At 44.9% G+C, this 20,868-nt stretch overlaps 1 protein-coding gene across 2 annotated transcripts in view; it reads left to right on the forward strand.

Annotated features, from left to right (window-relative positions):
• Positions 1-20,868, forward strand: part of ARMH4 (armadillo like helical domain containing 4) — a 58,938-nt gene that overhangs the window by 17,206 nt on the left and 20,864 nt on the right. For both annotated transcript variants that reach the window (XM_030950495.1, XM_030950496.1), the window contains exon 5: positions 4,364-4,618. In XM_030950495.1, the coding sequence (XP_030806355.1) occupies positions 4,364-4,618 (255 nt within the window). The remainder of the gene's footprint in view (positions 1-4,363; positions 4,619-20,868) is intronic.

A 20,868-nucleotide genomic window follows, 5' to 3' on the forward strand; every position in this document is an offset into this window, starting at 1 on the left:
GATTCCACAGGGTGTGGGTTCCTTCTGGGTCAGGGAAATGCCTCACAAGGGAGGTGTGAGGTGGTCTCAGTTCTGCCTAAGCCACAGAAAGCATTGTGGATGTGTAGCTTTGTGGTGAAAAGCCTCACTTGTGGAGGAAGCACAAGGTGAAAAAGCAAATCCCATCCTCTGGATCTCACCTGTGTCAATAATGGATCCATTCAGGGTCCCATGATAAAGCCCAGAGGTGGCTGCTTCTATTAATAAAGTTGGAAACCCCCAAAAACTCTGCTTAAAATGTGTTATTTCATTTTAAACTTCTTTCCTTGGAGCTCCCCTACAGCTTCCGCAGGTAACAAATGACAGGACAAGGAGAAACAGCCTCAAGCTGCACCAGGGGAGGTTTAGGTTGGATATTAGGGAAAATTTCCTTAATAAAAGGCTGGTCAGGCATTGTGCCAGGCTGCCCAGTCCCCATCCCTGGAGAGGTTTAAAAGATGTGTGGATGTGGCACTTGGGGCTTAGGACAGGATTACCAGTTGGACTCCAATCTCAAAGGGCTTTTCAGACCTAAACCATTCCATGTCACACAAAAATAGTCAACACTGAGCTGCAGATGCACATGAAACTCTGGGTTACTTCTGAATCTGCTGGGCTTTGCACTTTCACTCCGTGCTGCATTCAGTGTTTCCCAACAGTTTCCTTTCAATCTGCTGCTGAGGCCTTTTGAAGGCCAAAAGGTGCCAGTTTAGGAGGAAAAACGTGACTTTTGTAGAAGTGTGAAGCACAAACCTCCAGCCTGAGCTTTGGCTGTGTGCTGCTCACTTCCATTTCCCTCCTTATGGGAGTGCCCAGCCTTCTGCACAGTTGTGCCTCTTCTGCTGAAATCCCACACTTGGGAAGTTCGTGGGGTTTTTTTTTGGAAGTGCAGCTTCCTCCTTGTGACCACCAAGTGGTGCTCTGCACTGCACCTTGCAGCAAGGCAAGCTGTTGGCATCTCAGGATGGGGCTTAAAAAGCTGATTTCAGACGCAGGAATGAGGCAGAGAGGAGAAGGGAACAAGCTCAGAGCCTTTTCCTTCCCCCTTTGCAGGGGCTGTGCTGCAAGGATCTCATTACTCACAGCTCTCTGCTGTGCCTGCCTGCTGACTGATGGAGCTTGCTGATCTTCAGCTGTGATAAGTAGTCTCAGCACTTTCCATTTGGGTGTTCAGCTTGGCTGCCTGCAGGCTTTGGAGACAGGGAGATGGCTATCTGTGCCTTCAGCACTCCGTCCTGGCAGGTGTGTGTCACTGGGATTGCTGAAAATCACAAGAGGCTTCTACAACCCTTGTCCCAGGGTAGTTTTTCAGAGATAAAAACCCAATGCCTGTTCTCTCTTGGCTGCTTTTCCCACCCAGTTTAGGGAAAAAGCTCTGTTCATGTTCCACTTTGGCGTTCTGGTTGTTCAGAGTGTCTGCTGGTAAGTTTTGGGATTGTGCAGCATTTTGGGTGGTTTTTTTCCCCCTGTAAAATACTTTTGTGTTGCTGAGCTGAGTCTCTAACCTGGCTCAGTGTGAGAGCAATTTTGAGGTGAATGCTGCTGGAGATAGAGTTAGTTTTTGTTTTAGGATGAAATCTTTGAATTTGAACAAGAGAAAACAACCTTAAGGTTCACCAGGGAAGATTTGGATTGGGTATTCTAAAACCCTTGTCCCAGGGTAGCTTTTCAGAGATAAAATCCCAATGCCTGTTCTGTCTTGGCTGCTTTTCCCACGCAGTTTGGGACAAGGTCTGTTCATGTTCCTCTTAGGTGTTCTGTTCAGAGTCTCTGCTGGTAATTTTTGGGATTGTGCAGCATTTTGGGTGTTTTTTCCCCCCTGTAAAATAGTCTTGTGTTGTTAGACTGAGTCTCTAGCATGGCTCTTGAGGTGAATGCTGCTGGAGAACCAGTTTGGTTTTGTTTTGGGAGGAAATCTTTGAAATTAGACAAGAGAAAACAACCTCAAGTTCCATCAAGGAAGATTTAGATTGGGTATTCTAAAACCCTTGTCCCAGAGAAGTTTTTCAGAGGTAAAAACCCAGTGCCTGTTCTCTCTTGACTGCTTTTCCCACCCAGTCTAGGGAAAAGCTCTGTTCATATTTTGGTTTTCTGGCTGTTCAGAGTGTCTGCTGGTAATTTTTGGGATTGTTGATAGCTGTGTTGCTCTCAGCAGAGGGAAAAGACCTACATCCACTTGTCTTTGCAGTGAGCACTCTCCAGGTGCCACTCTGAGCTTCACAGCTGTGTGTTTTGTATGAAAACACGCATTTTGACGGAGAAAATTCTGATTTGATTCTAAATGCTGGGCACACTATAATACAGAAACTGCCTCTAATATGCAATGGGAATTTAAGGGGCTAGCTAGCTGCATCCCTGGGAGCTCCATTAGATGCTCTGTGTGGTAGGAATGATCTTTCCAGGCACCAAAAGCCAGGCTCTAGCAGGGTGATGCAGCTAAATCCCAGCAGCAGCTCATTGGTATGGAATACAGGAGCAGGAGTGAAAGGCAGCACTGGGATTGTCTTGTCTGGTGAGCTGAGGAAAACATGCAGTGGTTGGGAGCAAATCCTTGAATTACAGGGCAGGGAGATGCCATGGCACAGCACAGTGGATCAGTGGGTTTATAACAGGCACTGATTTCTCATATTCCCATCTCATGTGATATCCCAATTTTTGGAGGCCATTTAATCCAGGCTGGATTGCTACCAAACCTGTATGAAGTACAACCACAGCAGAAATATTTGGGTAACAAATATAATAAATAAAGGATTTGGTTAACAAAGGGTGGTTTGTTGGTTTTTAATGCCTGCATGCAGGGTGACTACACCAGGAGGGAATTTTTCTACAGGACTGAGCAGAGTTGGTGTAAATTAGATAAAAGTGCATAAATACTGTGTTTCAATTCTCAGCCTTGAAAAAGGAACTGTGAGAAATTCAAAGCATGACATTGTTCCAGATTTTATCTTTCCCTGGTGGGTGGCTCCATCAGCAGATATTAAATAGCTCCAATGCAAATTCTGGCATAGGATGTCCCTGAGACTTTGGTAACTATAACTTGGGGAAAAAAAAAACAAACCTGTGGGAAGGCTGGCTCTGTATTTGCCCTGCTCTTGACTTCCTTCAGCATCTGCAGCCAGATGTGTTGGAAATAGGAAAAAATATTTAAAAAGTAGGAAAAAATCCTTTGGTTTGATCCAGTACAGTGGTTCCTGTGTTGCCATTTTAGATTCCAGTGATGAAATAGGGCTTAAATATTTATTTTTTCATATGTTAACAGTACAGACAGTTTTGGAATAAATGGGTATCTGCTGTAGTGGAGAACTCATGGAATCACAAATGGTTTTGGTTCAAAGGGACTTTAAAGATCATCTTGTTTCAATCCCCCCTCCCGTGGGCAGGGAGACCTTGCACTGAATTCACAGGAATTTAATCAAAGTCTCATTTGTCAGCTCTCCTGTGAAGTTTTGGCTGTGCTGCCTTCTTTCCATCCCTTTCCAAAGCCAGGTGGGATCAGGCTTGGAGCAACCTGATCCTGAAAGCAGTGCCCTTTCCAGAGCTGGGGAAGACTCAATTAGAGTTAAACACAGATCCAACTCATTGCTGCCTCCAAGATTAGAAAGCAGGGGAGGAGCTCTCCCTTGGGCTGTGATGGGTTAAGCAGGGAGCTCTGTAGTTACAGAAACCCAGATGTTTTACACATGCACATCCTTGTTTGCACCCTGCTGCTAGGAAGCAAAAAATTACTGTATTTCCCACTGATTTTAGTCTGGGATGATATCTCCTTGTTCCCCAGCAAGTTCCAGTGGTGATGAGCTCCTCCAGATGATCCCCTTGGGTGTTTTTCCTGCCAGAGAACAGGCACAAGTTCCTGCAGCTGCTCTGCCTCTGGAGGAGCTCAGCCTGGTGCTCACCAGAGAGATCTGGGAACCTTCTGCTTCCTCCTCCCAAAGTAACTGTTACTCAGTTCAGAAATAAAATGATCAGGCACAAGATTTCATTTAAAGCTTTGAACATCGACGTCAAGGAATCAAAACAATTCTGTTTCAAGATTCTGTTTCTCCAGGGTAAAAATTATTTCTGGGTTTGGACTCTTGTCCTCGTGCGTTGTGCTGAATTACTGTGGGGAGATGCTGTGGGGCTGAAGTTTCCCCATGTTAAGACGTGAAATCGTCTCCTGTGTTTCCAACACGTGAATTACAACTTCAGTTTAAACTGCAATTGCATAAACTCTCAACCATCAGGAGAATGTATTGTACCAGTTGCTGCTACTACTGTAGTGTGTCTGCTGACTCAAGTTTGCTCTCCTGTTTTGAGGTCGAGTTAAATATGTTCCCTGACATTTCTTTTCTGTCTCTCTGGCCAGAGGGTGAGGAAGAGGAAGAGGATGAAGAGGAGGAGGAGGAAGAAGAAGAGGAGGAAGAGGAAGACGAGGAGGACAAAGACATGGACCTGATGGATGAAAGCATGGAGGGTGACACGGATCTGCCAGGCTTCACACTGCCAGGAGAGACCTCCCAGGAGCCCCTGGCTGGCCTGGAAAACCCTGTGGCCCAGCTGGCTGGGGTGTCCTACCAGGTTCCTGACACCATTGAGTGGGAGCAGCAGAACCAGGGTCTGGGTAAGAGAAAAGGTCCTTTCCTTCTTCCTTTCCCCATCACCTCTCCTGCTCTTCACTCTGCACCAGGCAGTCCCTCATGCCAGCCATGGGTTGGCTCTCAAGCTAAGCACAGAGCAGGTTCACTCCTGAGGAATCCCTGTTCACCTGGGAAAACTGGGATGTGTCCCAGGCAGCGTGACCTGACTTGTCATTTTGGGGAAAATATGGATATTCCAATCCTGCTCATTCATTCCCAGAGCTTAGTGCTGTCCTGCTCCAAGGTTAGACAAAAAAAAAAAAAACTTCTCAGGTGAGATTTCTGGGCAAATTTCAGTCCCCTTTGCCCAAGATGGGTTGGTGCAGGGATATTTGTCCTGTGGGGACAGAGGAGTTGGGTATTTGCTCTTCAGCCTGTTTGCTACTTCAGAGCATTGGTCTGAGTTCACTTTTCTGACATTTTAAGAGGTCCATTTATGGTCCAGCCTTGGGAAGCTGTGCTGGCAGTGTGAAGACAAACCTGCAAAGCCTCTGTCAAGCTTTATACAATTTATTGTGCTGTACATGCAGGCCCTGTGTTTAATGTCTGGCCTTACTCCTCCTGGGAGTCAGTGTTTGTATGTGTGAAGTCCTTGTGATGCAGGTCAGAGCTGCTGTGGGACAAAGGAGATCTGAGAAAGGAACTTGTCCAGCGTGGCAAAGGCTCTGGAATAATTTCCCAGCATACTCAATTCCCAAGCCAAGCCCTGTCAATCGCAGTGGGAACATTCCAGGTGAATTTGTGGGAGCTGAACCACATCTAAACAGAAGGTCTTTGTGTGTGACTGTTAGAGTTAGCTGTTCTGAGAAGCTCATCAAATTAAAAAAAACTCAAAGTCTTCTATATATTGTCCATCACTTATACCTGTGTGATTTCTATCACTTCCCCTGGAAGCACAATTCTGATTTTACCTGGAGGTTCTCCTCTGTGCTGCTGTTTCCAGCCTGCTTTAGTGATGTTGGCTTCCTTAATTGAATCAAAGATTGTCTTTCAAGAACTGTGTGGGAGGCTTGATTTCCAGACCTCTGTGGGAGGGTTGGCCTTTGAAGGAGAGATTGAGTTTGCAGCAGGACTGATCCCTCCCTGTCACACTAAATCCTGCTTGGAAAGCACTCTGTTGGGTGGTGGCTGTGTCAGGGCTGTCTCACATGTCCTGCTGTCCCCCCAGGAGTTGTGTGAGAGGAATAATTTGTGTCCTTAAGGGTTTCTGGTTGTCTTTGGCAAGCTCAGTGAAAGAGGTGTGTGCTGCTGTTGTATGTGACAATGTTTGCCACCAGCTTTGGGGTTACAGAGGAGGTTCTGTGTCAGACACAGCTCATGGTTTGTGTCTGGACTGCAGTCACAGCTGCATTTCCAGCTGCTGGAGGAAGGGGCTCAGGGCAGGAGCTGCAGATCTGGTGCAGCAGGCAGGGGAGAAAGCAGTGACCAGGGGCTGGTGCTGTTCCTCAGACCCCTGAAAGGGCTTCTTTGCAGAAATTTCAGACAAGGAATAAACCAACTAGATGGTAAAAGGCAGGATTATTCCCCCCAACTTATGTTTTATTGACTTCCCTGTGCAGTGTGAGCTGGTCAGCATCAGAGTGATGGCTCTGAGCCCCTGGAGCACTGGGCAGATGAGGATTTTGGTGCTCTCTGGAAGCCACCAGATCCAAGTAGTTTGGATTGCCTTTTGTTTTTAGGCTGCTCCAGCCAGTACAACACCCATGAGGGAGAGGATGAGGCTGTGGCAGAGCTGGGTTCATTTTTAGGAGTTAGGTGGGACTTTTGTGCAGTGCTGTGCTGGCAAAAAAAGAGGGGACACAGTGGGATCAGCCTCTCTGCTTGTGACTGAGCCCTCAGGTTCCAGCAGGCAGGCACTTGTGTAAAAAGCCATTTATTCTTTTCCTGTCTAGGTGACCTCAGTGCCTCTGTGACACTGCCCCTTGCCCATCTGCAGTGTGCTGCTGCTCAGCAGTGCTCCTAAGAGAAAGGGAAATTATTTGTGTTTTAGAGGCACAAAGGAAATGGAACTAGCTGAGGAGATTGGAGTTAAATGATCTTTAAGATCCCTTCCAGCCCAAGCCATTGCATGATTCTGTGATTCTTTTAAAACCAAGGGCTTGCATGAGCTCACACTGATAACCTAAATCCATGGAAGGAGCTGAATCCAGGGGATGAGAGCTGATTTCCTGGGAGTGAGTGAGGAATGGGAGCTGCTTCTGCAGGGGTGTAGCCCTTCCCCTCTCCAGCTTGTGCCAGGTGAGGATTTCTGCCCTGGTTCCCAGCTCTGGACTCATGGGCACACATCAGGCTGCCTCTGTGTCCATGCCTGGTCCTTGATGGAGTGGGTTTGGGAGAGCAGGAAGGGTGGGAAGAAGCACACAGCTTGTGTCAGCACAAAGTGGGTGGTTAAGAACAGAAAACCATCCCCAAACCTAGTAGGAAGCTGGAGGAGCTGCTCCCCTTGTTCTGCTGGAGCACCTGGAGACAGCAGACTCCCTGTAAAACACTTGTTAAGCTTTAGATCTGCTGGCTGGGCTATTTTTTCTTTGAAACCCTTTTTCTCCAGGTGATTTTCATCTTTGAAGATCCAGTTCTTTTAATTTGGGGACTGCTTTGTAACTGCTGGACATCCCCAGAAGAGCTCCGTGTGTCTCTTCCTTCCCTAAATAGCACTGGGATGTGAAGAATTTCCCTTATTGTGTAAATGAAGCAGGGTTTGGAAGGGGAAGTTGTTCTGTTTCACCTGGGATACAGCATTGGAAAGGGAGACCTGAGGGAAGATGACAGCACCCAACAGAGAACAGGGTGAGGGGACAACATCCAAGCACCAAACTTTCACAGCTGGCATTTTCCATTTTTAAAACACTTTGCACACGTGTCTTCCTCCTGGGGATGCTTCTGTCCTCTAGCCTTCGGAAATTTGACATTTAATGCTAAAATCTATAGTGCAGAAGAGCCCAGAAGTGTTGGAATAGCTGTTCTCAGGCCAGTTATTATCCAGTCTGCTTGCTCTGATGGCTGACACAACTGCAAATCCCTGGAGAATGAAGAACTTGATCCACAAAACAGCTTGGCAGAGCAAGAGACAGTTTGGATTTTTGTAGTGGTCAATGAGAAGGCACTGGAGGAACAAAATCATTAAAAATGTCAGTTCTGGGCAGTCAGATGGTCCCACATTAATTCCAGCTGAGCAAAAGCCATTTATTAGTGCCAGTAATGAGACTGACAGTTTTACAGTCCATCAACTGGCTCTCTAACCAGCAATATAAAGACAAAGAGTAAAGCAGAAAATGAGAAAATCTGTGCATTTATAAAATAGAATTTGACCCTCCAAAAGCCATCCTGGCACCGTGCAGCTCTGGGGAAGCAAGGTCTGAATGTGATTTGGGATCTGGTTTGCTGTCACAGGTTGCCAGTGAAGGACAGAGCAGCACTTTTGGACCTCTCTGCATTCTCTGTGAGGTGGCTTTGGTGTCTCTGTGCTTGTTTCTTGATTTGTGTGTGGGTGGTGTGTGGTAGGCGAGCACTGAACGCCTGGAGAGCATCAGAGGAGCACAAAGACCAGGTGGATAACTTGAATTTTCAGGGAATAAATAAAAATACCTGATCTTCCCCTGCTCCCTCTTTTGTGATGCATTACCAGGAGAACTGCAGTTGGCTGAGGTGGGTTCAAACCTGGTGAACAGTTTATGGTCCTTTAGTTTAGTTTAGTTTATGGTCCTCCTGCATCCTAGAGCAGTTGGACTTTGCTGTGCAGCTCCAAGGAGATCAAACCCCTCTGCTTCTGTTGGTGGTGGCTTCTTCTCCCAGTTCTCAAGAGTGTTTATTCCCTCAGTTCTGTGAGAATTCTTAATTTAACAAGAGTGAGCCAAGAGGAAAATGGCCTCAGACTTCCAAGCTATTTCCTGATGCCTTAGTGCTGCCTGTCCTCCACATCCCAAGGGGAATAACTCCTGCTGTCCACAGCAGGTAACAGCAGGAGATCTAGAGCAATTCACCAAGCCTTGAATTTACCCCATTGGGGCAAGCAGAAGTTGGCTTTGTGCATTTAAAATGGATGGAGTTGGTGTTTTAGTCTTTCTCCATTTAGGGTCCACTTGATGTAATTTTTCTATGTTTGCTAACTTGGCTTTGCACCTTTGTCTTCATCAACCTGCAGTTCCATATTACATCTGAATTTACTCTCCTGCAGTTCCATATTACATCTGAATTAACTCCCTGTGGTGGCTTGTGTTTACGCTAGGTGCTATTTTGTATTTTCTGTTTTTACCTAAATCCATTTTTGTCCAGGTCTGCCTTTCTTTAGCTGAGCCATTGGGGTGTTCTTTGCATCCACCTGTTCGTGGCAATTCCACATTACAGGGTTGTAGCTTGTGAGAAGGTGCCTGGTTCCACAGCATTTGTTTTTGATTTCCCTCTTCCCATGGAGGAATTTTACACAGGGGAGTTTGGACCATCCCTGTGGATACAATTTAGAGATTAAAAAAAAACCAAAACCCAAACCCAAACAAACAGCAATTTAGGAAGAAGTTATGAAGTGTGACAATATAATCCTCAACGTGTAGTTTCCAAAATTGAAACCATGTCTGTGTTTCATGTACTTCTGTGGGTAGGACATTAGTTCTCACTATAATGGAAGGTTGTATAACTCTCTCAGGTAATGACAAGGCACTTGCATAATAAACACACTTCTGGAATGTGAATTTTAATATATTTTTTTTATATAATGGATAAAAAATATTTGCAGCTCTGAGCAGCTCCTAACAGAAAAAATAGCTCTCATTGTATTGCAGATCTGTGGTCACAAATTACACTGCATAAACCATATAACAGATGCCTCTGGTTAATGATGGGGAGGCAGAGGAGCAGAAGGACAGTAGTGGAAGATGATGAATGTTTGAAATGTCATTTTTTACAGGAAGATAGGATTAATGCTTTTATGGGCAAAAATAACCAGCATTAGGAAGGCAGGAGCTGAGACTCAGAAATTAGTAATATGTTCTTTAATTGCTGCCCCAAATGGATCTATTTTAAGTACTCTTACAGCTCGTGGCATTGGAACATTGGAGTGCCTTTTAATCTTTAATGCATTTATCTCCTTAATCACCCTGGGAAGGCTCATCTGTGCTTTAAAGGTGGTGAGAAAACCACAGAGAGGCCCAGTGACCCCTCTGGTTTCACAAGGGAGCCTTTGCAGAGCGGGGATTTGAAGGAGTGGGGATTTAAATCAGTGCTTGGGCATTGCCTTTCCCTTCTGGAGGCAGGATGTGCACAGCTGCATTTCTCCCTGGAATGGACCCTCAGAGTCACCATCCTGACAGTCCATAGGCATCCCAGGTGGGAGAGGCTGGCAGGAGCCAGGATGAGGAGTGTAACCAGCAAATTTTCCTTCCCCACATGCTCCAAGTGCAGCTGCCTGCAGCAATCCTGCCCTCTGCCCAGGTATTTATGGGAGTTCTGTGGCCATGCAGGGTCTGGGTTCCACATGGCTGCAGACAGAAATGAGCAGTCTCAGGAACAGAGGCGATTATTCTTCCTGTCTTTCTGGGTGCTCCAAATAATTTATACAGTTCCATATGTTCCTTGCTAGCTCCCTTTTCCTCTCCCAAGCAGCAGTGAAGCTCCCACCATCAATCTGTGCCTAACTCAGGTTTCTGGCCCTTGTGAGGGATGTGCACTCCATTTGGAATTGCTTCTTTTTTACTTAAGAGATTGTTCATGGGTGCATCTTAATCCTGGAGCAGACTCATATTTGATCAGGTTTGTCTTGTCCAGGGGAATTGTGCATGCTGTCTGTGAGCAGTGATGATCCTCTCTGCCAGCTCAGGGTGACATTTGCTCTTAAAACAGCAGAGCAGCTCCCAGGAGGGGACAATTCACATCTGAAATGGCTTTTGCTCCTTGTCAGATCTAATTCCAAGGTGGTTTGGGGAGTGTGTCTCTCTAATATTCCTGCTTTCTTCAAGCTGCATGGTGCTGTGCTGGGATCTTGGTCAGTGGGACCTTCCAGGAGACACAAAACTTGGACAATTCTGAGCCCTGTGGTCCTGACACACCACCCTTTGATGTTCTTCCCTTTTTCCATCCAGCACAAGACTGCTGTGCCCTTGGGAATGAGGCCATTGTGTTTCAGAGGGAAGACAGGAGCAGTGTGTCTGCTCTGTGAGCTGAGATGGGGAGATTCCAGCCATGGATGTGGTGTTTGCTGGGATGAGGAATTGAGACTCCATGTTCTTAGAAGGCTAATTTATTATTTTATGGTATTATATTATATTAAAGAATGCTATACTAAGCTATACTAAAGAATAGAGAAAGGATACAGACAGAAGGCTTAACAAGATACCAATGAAAACCTCGTGACTCTTCCGAGTCTGACACAGCTGATGGTGATTGGTCATTAAGTCAAAACAATTCATATGTTGGATAAACAATCTCCAGCCACATTCCAAAGCAGCAAAACACAGGAGAAGCAATCAGATTATTATCATTTTCCTTTTTCTCTGAGGCTTCTCAGCTTCCCAGGAGAGAAATCCTGGCGAGGGATTTTTCAGAAAATATGACAGTGACAACACAGCATGAACCCCTGATGAGCTGGAGCCACGTCCTTCCCCTTGGAAGCACCTCAGCTCTTGTCCTCAAGGCAGAAATCAAGGCTAAGGGAAGGGGATAGGGATGAGGGAAGTGGTTGAGTCCCATCCCTGGAGGGATTTAAGAGCTCTGTGGATGTGGCACTTGGGGACATGGGTTAGTGGCGGCCTTGGCAGTGCTGAGGAAATGGTTGGTCTTGATCTTTGAGGGGCTTTTCAACTAAACAGTCCAGTGATCCTATGAGTAAATCAGAAGATTAGAGAGTGTCTTGGTCATTCCCAGCTCAGCTATCAGAAGCAGGTGACACAAAGCTGCTGCTCACAATAATCAGGCTGATATTTTACCCTGACATTTTTGTTGGAGTGCGTTGGGAAGCAGCAGCACTAAAACATCCTTGGATCTGTTACTTTGAAGCACCAGCCCTTCCACAATGTTTATGCACCCAGTTAAACCCGTGTCAGAGGAAGACTAAGCCCATTTGTTACCAGCCATAAAGTGCTGTCTCCAGGGGCTGGGGGAGGATTTAGAGGCATTTTCTCATTTTTGGCTCTCCCTGCCCATAGAGAAGATGGAAGCCCATCAGACAATGTATTAAAGTGAAGTTATTGGCGCTTGCAGGGAGGAGTGAAGAGATCCTGCCCATCCACAGCATTTCTGCTTCTTTTCCTTCAGTTTGGAGAGAGTTGGAATCTGAAATGCAGGGAATGCTCAGAATTTTGAGCCTATTAGCCAAAGCTCAGAATTAAACACAGGATTTGATCTGAGACCTTGGGAGAGGCTTCCAAACTTAGGTGTTAGTAGTGAGAATGTGGATTTGTAGTTTAAAGTAGAGACACTTTAAGAAGAGGAAAGTTTGGAGTTTTAGAGTTTAAGATATAAAAAAATAAAAGCAGTTACAAAGGTAAACAAGGAGTTTAGAATGCAATACTGTAGGTTGTGTGTCATGATTGGCTAAGAAACCTTACACTGTAATATGAGTCCATAAGACACAATATTTAAGGATTGGGTTAAAAACATAAATATCCTTGTTAGCAGTGTTTCATTGGTCAATAAATCCTTAAAAGGTCTTGTAACTAAAAATCTTGTGACCTTGTGAGCCATGCAGTGAAGATGTGAACCGAGCTCACCCTTCCTGCCCATGTAGAAGATAGAAAAATAAATCACATCATCTAAAAAACTCCCCGTTTCCAACTCATTCAAAATTCCTTCAGAAATCTCCACAGAGAGAGTTGGCATAAAGGTGTGGAGAAATCATCTGCCAGGCTGTGGGAGGAAAGAGGGGATTTTGGTCACCATGGTTGGTGTGAGAAGTCCCAGTGACTGGGGAAAGTTTCGAATGGATGAATCCAAGTCTGAGGGCTGCTGCCAATCCTGCCTGCCCTGATCCCCACTACCCTGCTAGGCAAAAATTCCCTGAAATACCTGCAGGGAGGATTCAGCAGCTTCTCTGGTGGAAAGACTGTTGGAGCCCTGGTTAGTGAGAATTTCAGACTTTCTGTGCTGACAGGCACTGACCCCCAAGAGAACACTGCATTTGACCTGAGGCTGTGGAAAGGTTTCCAAAATTGAGTGATAGCACTGGGATTGTGGGTGTGGAGTTTGAATATAAGTATGTAATATCACAGGGTGGAAAACTTAAGAGTTTAAAGTTTTAGAATATAGTAATATCTATAAAGCAAGATGGAGGTTTGAGGGTGGAGGCTGGTCCTTCTTCTTCACCTTCTTCTCCATGGGTTTGGGTGGTTTTGTGTAATTAGATAAAAAAAGTCCACATTGCAAACCACAAGTAATTAGTTATTGAGTCAAAAATAATTTAAGTGTCTTTTCTTAATTAGACAGTTTATCCTTAAAAAGCCTTGTGGAGAGAAAGATACAGCTCCATTTTTAGTTTGTTAGAGTGAAGTACTATAGAACTCACAGATAAGAACTAATAAACATCTAAATCCAAACAAGAAATTCTATCTCTCACATTTAATCCCAACCCTAACAAAAAACCTCCAAAAACTCAACAGAAGACTGCACTACACTGCTCAGGTAGGGGAATCTTGGGTGATGTTTGTGTACAGGGAGTTTAGGGAAGGTTTACTAAGGGGAACTGTTCCTTCACCAAAAGTTGTCAAGTTTTGGAACAGGCTGCCCAGGGAAATGATTGTGTCACCAGCCCTGGAAATGTTAAAAAACTCCTGGATATGGTTTAGTGATGGAAATGGAGGTTGGTGCTGGGTTGGTGGTTGGACTGGATGATCTTTGTCATCTTTTCCAGCATTAATGATTCTGTGAAATTCTCCCTCCTTGGCTTGCTGGGTAGCACAGAAGGGCAGCTGCAGCAGCACCAGGCTTCTGGATTTCCCAGCTCAGGAAGACTCCTAAAAGGCTTTCTGCTGCACCTCCAGTTGCTCCTGTCAGCCCAAGAAAGCAAAGTTGGAAAACTCGGGCACGTGTCTGAGCATTTCTGACCTTCCCCAGCTGTCTGCCTCTATCCATCTGTTTGACACATCCTTTAAAGTTACCATGTGTCAAAGTTGGTGCCTTGGAGCATGACTTTGCATTTGCAGCTCCAGGTGATTTATCTTGGGGTTTGGTTGTTTTTTTCCCCTGGATTCTGGGATAGGGTCCATTAGCCAGCAGAGCTCTGTGCTCCAAAGGCTGGGCTGCGTCTGCTGCCCAAGCACCATCTGGGTTCCTGCCCAGCACGGGGAGGCAGGAATCCTTCTGGGCTGTCAGCTGCCTTGGACTGCCTGTCCCCTTGCCCCACTGGAATGTAAATCATGGTGTCTTTGCTCTCTCTTTAGCCTGCAGTAATCCTGTCCTTTCCCATCCCTGCAGATTCACATATTTACGTGTGTCACTTCTCGGTGTGCTTTGCCTCTTCTGCCACCCTGCAGTTTCTCCATGTCAGAAAACTTGGCTCCGTGTAGGCAGAGGAGCTGGTTTTGGGCCCCTCTCTCCCTTTAGATTTCAGCAGTCACTTAGCTTGATTGAAGAGCACAGGGCTGTGCCTTCCCTGGGTGAGGGTTACTCATTTTCCCTTTGTGTGCCTGCCTGTGTGGCCTTTGCCATGTCAAAAGAGGCTTGTCCTTACACTGGAGAAATCACATTTGTTTTCTAATAGTGATCTATACTGCAGTGCAAAAATCTGTCTGTTTTCATGGCATCCAAAAAATGGAGAGAGGGGAATGTGAAGGTTCACCAGCCTTGAATTGCCCCTGTGCCTCTGGGGATTTACGTCAGAGGCTTAGCTTTGGGGTTAAAATGTTGGCCCCATGGCAGAGCTGGTGAGAGAAAAATGGAGGAAAAGAGCTTTTTGCAACAAGTAGCAGGGAGAGAGAGGGTAATTTATTGAGAGGGTAATTTTAAAATGTTCCTTCCTAATGAGAATGTAGATGCACTTTCTGCTTGGACAGTGCAAACCATAAATGACTGATGCTAAACCTGTCTCCCCCCCTGGTGCTCACTCTGATTAAGACTCCTTAAGAATCAAAGGAGATCCAAGTTATTTCCTGGAAAGATTCTCTCCCTCTAAATATATATATACACACACATATATATACACACATATATATACATAAATATATACATATATTAATATATATAATATATACCTATATTAAATATAGGTATAAAATAGATATAAATATAGATAAAATTTTAAATATATGTACATATACATATATATACATATACATATATATATATAAAATATATATATGTATGTAGAAGTTCTGCTCTACATGACAGTGAGTTAGGAACATGTATTGGAAATAAGCGAATTGCTCACATTTTTGTCTGACAATAAAATAATTACCACACACCTCCAGCAGTTGTTGCCTTGCAGAGATGCTGAGTATCAACATGAATCACAGATAGGGGTCAATATGGTGAGAATTACTGGAGGCTTTTGCTTTCTTTTTCCTTTTCCCCTCCTTGTTTTTGAGTAATTCTAATCACAGCCTCATCTGAGCCTGGGCTGTAATAAAGAGTTTCAGCCAGGCTGCTCCCTGATAGCCTATCATTTATTTTAATATACCAGCAGCACCATCTGTGCTTGAGGCTTTATCAGAGTGAGTGAGGCCAAGAGGTTCTCCAGTCTGAGTCCTTTTGGAGGCTGTTTTTCCCAAATCCCCTTTTCCCTTCTGACCACTCAGGTGTGTGAATGGATTGGTTTTGCAGGAGTGGCTGCTCACCCTCCTGTTTCTTGTCCCTGTTTATTTAGCAGTGTCACATGTTGTGCCATATAATATTAATATAATATAATATAATATAATATAATATAATATAATATAATATAATATAATATAATATAATATAATATAATATAATATAATATAATATAATATAATATATAATATATCGTCTTATATCTATCATATCATATAATATCATGCTATACTAAAACTTACTAAAGAAAGAGAAAGGATACATCAGAAGGCTTAACAAGAATGAATAATAATGAAAAACTCATAACTGACTCCTCAGAGTCCAACACAGCTGGCTGTGATTGGTTATTAAGTAAAAACAATTCACATGAAACCAATCAAACAGTCACCTGTTGGTAGACAATGTCCAGACCACCTCCCAAAGCAGCCAAACACAGGAGAATCAATCAGATAATTATTATTTACATTTTTCTCTGAGGTTTTTCAGCTTCCCAGGAGAAGAAATCCTGGCAAAGAGATTTTTTAGAAAATATCGCAGTGACACTCCTCAATGGCTTTGGTGTGTGCTCTGGTTTAGGAGTGAGGAGAGATCTCAGTGTCTGCCCTTCCAGTCCCACCAGAAGCTGTTTTTTTCCTGAAAGTTGAGGAAGTTACTTTGCCCTGTTCAATCCTGGCTTTCCTTACAACTATCCATAAGAAAATTCAGGAAAATTACAAGATAAGGTTCAGTATAAATATCCTGTCAGGAAAATGACTTCCTTGTGGGTTTTGTAATTTTCTGTTAAATACAATTGAATTTTCTGGTTAAATACAGTCTCTTTTGATTTTTTTTGGCTTTAAGGAAATGTTGGGTAGTGGGTAAAGTATCATGTTAGACCTGGTGAGCATCCTGAGGGAAGCTTTCTGGTTATATCTGCCCTCCCATAGCCAGAACATGTTCCTGTGTGTGCTGTTTCACCTCTCAAGTCACAGTTTGCACTCTCCATGGTGAGTCAACCCTGCTCCAGTACAGTTGGATGGACTTTTCCAACCTAAACAATCCTGTGATTCTGTAATTGCAGTCTGGAGCAGGAGAGGCAGGGAGCTAGTTGAACTTTTGGTAGACAGAGGCAGCCAGGAGCGTGTTTTGCTAAGGTCTTAATGGAGCAGACAAGGTCAGAATCTCAGCTGGCAAAACTCAGCATTGCTCTGGTGGATGCTCTGATGCCACAGCCTTGGAGCTGCAGAGGGATCTGTGATCTTCTCTGGGACATCCTTGTCTGATTTCAGCCTTTGCCTCCTGGCAAGCTCAGAGCAAGAGCCCCAGAGGTTGCTTGGGCCAGGTTGAATGTCTCAAACCCTGCCAGAAGGCTTAATGAGAATGAATAATGAAAAACTTGTGACTGACTCCTCAGAGTCTGACACAGCTGATGGTGACAGCCCCATGGAGACAGAAATGCCTTTGGGGCAGGGCAGGGCTTGGGGTGCAGCTCCAGGGCTCCTTCCCAAGGCCCTGCAGGGGATTCTGGCCCCAGAAATGTCCCTGGAGCTGTGATTGCAGCTGGTGAGAGCTCCTGGGGCAGGGCATGGACATGGCCTGGCACAGACAGTGGGAACTGATGATTTTAGAGGTGTTTCCCACCCCTGCTGGTTCTCTGAGATGCTGCAGCACCATCCCTCCAAACCAGAGCAGGCAGCCCCAAATTGGAGTCAGCTGCAGGAGGAAAAGCACATTCGGTGGGACTAATTAACAGCAGCAGTGATTAGTTATTAAGGTTTGGTTAGTCACTTCTGTGTGGGCTCTGAAGATGAACATGAGGGTTTAAAGAACAGTGGGATTTTCCATTTTTTAAATATAATCTGAATGTTCTTCAAGCTCCTGCTTGTTCTATCAGTTCCATCAGTATCCAGCAGTTCCCCTGGATATATTACATGGTGTGGGTGGGCAGGAGAGTTCCCCTGCCCTCATCTCCCTGGGATGAGCCAGGAGAGGTCTGCAGCTACCTGGGTTGCTCCTGGGGGTGCTGGAGTCCCCTCTGATGGCCTGGCAGCTCAGGTGTTTCCCTCCTCTGCTCTTCACTGCCCAGAAGTTAGATTGGATATTATGAAAATATTCATATTGTCCAGCCCTGGCACAGGTGCCCAGGGAAAGGGTGATGTCTCCATCCCTGGAGGGATTTAAAAGATGTGGATGTGGCACCTGGGGACATGGGTTAGGAGGGGCCTTGGCAGTGCTGGCTGGACTTGGCGATCTTAGATGACTTTTCCAACCTAAACAATTCTATAGTTCTGTGGTTCTAAAAGCAGATTTCACTCCAGGGTTCCCAGGTATTGAGTGTTGGAGCCATCCTGCCCTGTCCCCAGCCCTGAGCAGGGATGCAGAAATGTTCCCCACCTAAGATGTTCCCCACAGTCCCTCTAAGCTTGGGATGGGTGGGTGTTAATGCTCAGGGTAAATACATGAGGAAAATGGGGTTTATTTATGCCTGGATAAGTAGGAAATCCTTGATACTGTTTCTGAAATTCTGGAGAAAATCCAAGGGACAGTCAAGTTCCTGGGGGAAATTTAGGCTGAGAGTTGTTTTTGTTGTTAGTCCTGTAACCACAAGAGAGTGGATTTGAATGGCAAACTGGGGACTTGTGGCAAAAAGGAGAAATTAAAGCAAAGCCTCTGCTCCAAATCCTTATGAGAGAAAAGAGAGGATGATACAGTAGGAGCAGTGGCCTGGAGGGGTGTGGGGGGATAAAGAACAGAAAAATAACAACCAGCATTTTAACTCTGAATACTCTGTGCCATTCTGCCCCTCTGTGCATCTGGAAAGGGACACAGCAGAGATGGGAAGGGTATGAGGAAGAAGGAGGATAACCAAAAGGATAAATTACCTTGGATAACCAGGGAGAAATGGGATTGTGTGCAAGGAGTGACTGCAGGGATCCTGTCCAGAGCCCCAGAGTGCCAGGAGGGTGTGCCAGGGGAGTGTTGCTGTGTGCTGCCCTGTGGCATTCCCATTCTCTGAAAAAATCCCATCGCCCAGGATTTTTCTCCTGGGAAGCTGAGAAACCTCAGAGAAAAGGAAAACAATTCTTATCTCATTTGCTTCTCCTGTGTTGTGCTCACATGTGGAATGTGTTTGGAGATTGTTTACCCACAGGTGAATGTTTCAGTGGATTCTGCTGTGAGTTGTTTTGACTCATTGGCCAAGCTGTGTTGGGACTCTGGAGAGAGTCACAAGTTTTCATTATTATCCTTTTAGCCTTCTGTAAGTATCCTTTCTGTATTCTTTAGTATAGCATAGTATTCTTTAATATAATATAGTATTATAAAATAATAAATTAGCCTTCTGAGAACATGGAGTCAGATTCATCATTCCTCCCTGCCACGGGGATCCCTGCAAATACAATACTGTCCCGTCCATTAACTTTTCCTGGAAAATGTTCTTGGTCACTCCAGCCTCACTAAGCCAGCCTGGCCTTTGCTCTGGCCCAAACTGCCTCATCTCATTACAGCCAGTGCTGCTTTTTCATCTGAGTCCTGGAGCAAATCACTTCCCCACCCTGTGCCTGGGTCTGGTGGTCACAGATGGGACAATTCAGTGCTCTGGGGGATCTCATTGTTTTAGCTGCTTTTGGGCAGACACTTACTCTTCTTTGCCTGTTTGTAGAGTATTTATCTCATGTGTATGTGATCTCAGGTGGCTTTTCAGCTCTCACAACAATAGAAATTACAACAAGAAATTCATTCTCTCCCTCCTGTATTACATTTTGCTCATTAAATGCTCGCAGTTGCTGGGGCAAAAATCTGCACTGAAGCCCTGGGTGAGCAGTGAATTGGTGCAGGCAGGAGAGTGAGGAAGGGCAGTATCAGCTCTGTTTGCCTTTCTCTGGCAGCATCTGCCTTCAGGGATGGGATGTGGGGCTCAGCTGATCCAGTACAACCATCCTTAACTTCTCTCCCTTTGGCACCAGGTTCCTCCTGCACCCCTTAACCACGTGCTGGGGACAGAAAACCCAAAAACTCTCTGGTTTTGCTGACTGGCAGGGAGCTGTGACTCAGGAAGGGAAGAGACCTTGCAAAAAACCACTTTCAAATTCACCTAGGTGAATTCCTCAGCTATCAGGTCTTTATACAATTTTACAACACAAAACTAACCAATATTTTGTTCCTCACACAAAACACCAATTTTGTCAGATTATGCCTTTTTCTGACCAAGAGATGGGGCAACTGAGAGGCATTTTGAAAACTTTTATTCCATTTTCAGTCTCACGTGAAGGGTGAGACAATACAGATGTTATAATTCACACCATCACAATAGAAGCCAACTATTTCCTAATTACAATTCATTACAAGCATTTCTTGGCCTATCAGCTTTAGCCACACCATGCTGTAAATGCCTTAAAGCCAATAATCTAAAATTTCCCCTGTGGGTCCCACTACAATGCATCTTTCATAGTTCTATTTCTCTAAAGTATCCAGTCTTATTTGCAAGGCCATCCTTTGACACTTGTTTCCAGTTCCATTTCTCTCCCAACAATGTCTCTCCTATTCCATGGCATCTCTAAGTCAGCATTTCTTATCTCAAAGTTTACATACTATGTAAGCCTTCTGTCAAACTTGAAGAATTCTCTACAAATCCATTTCCCACAACCAGGCTCTGCATCAAAAACACTTTTATACTGAAATCAGAGATGTGACCTTGTCAATATTTTAACTGAGGGACCAAAGACAGGCAGCTGAGTGCAGATTTCAGTGGAAGTCTGTGTTTTCCCCTTCCCTGGATGAAAGCTTTGCCTGATTTCTTTTGTGATCAGGCTGCCCTGCAGCTGCTGTTGCTCTTGGACTGAGTTAATTTCCCTCCTGCATGATTTTATCTCAGGTCTTCAAGGCACAAAAGCTGGTGCAATAGCACAGAAAGCCATGGCATTCCCAGCAAGGCACCAGGTTTGCTCTGCTCAGCTTCCCAGGGTCTTGTTTGCTGTTCCCAGACACCAAATGGAATTTTTCCTGAATGTATAAATTACCTGTAGATTCCCAAAGCTGGTTACGGGTCCAACAGCTCACATGGAAATGTGGGGGTTGCTGCTCCTTTGGTTTTGGTGGATCTGTTTATCTCTTTGAAATGGACTTTAAAAATGAGACCTCAGCTCCTGTGTCCTTTTGGGTTCAAGTGGACAAATAGCATTTCTCAGTCTGGAGAGATTGATAAATCAGGATGTTGTGATGAGCTGGTTTGAATCAACAGCTCTTTGGGTCTGTCAATCAAATCTGTAACTAGGTTTTTCATTATTGCCCAAATCTGTCAACTGATTCACAATATTACAGGGTAAGGCCCGTAAACCACTTTTAATGTTCAGGACTGAATTTCAGAAATGCTCTGCAGTTTCCTTGTTTTCTGTACCTACAAAGAATTTCAGATTTCAGGTGGCCCACAGAGGTTTTGTTTGTGCTGTGGAAAAGGCAGATTTTCCCCTGGGACTTCCCTGTGCAGAATATTTGCAGTTAAAAACAAAAACATTGCAGCTACTTCTTT

The sequence above is a fragment of the Camarhynchus parvulus genome, chromosome 5 (genome assembly GCF_901933205.1).
Source record: "Camarhynchus parvulus chromosome 5, STF_HiC, whole genome shotgun sequence".
Classification (NCBI taxonomy): Eukaryota; Metazoa; Chordata; class Aves; order Passeriformes; family Thraupidae; genus Camarhynchus; species Camarhynchus parvulus.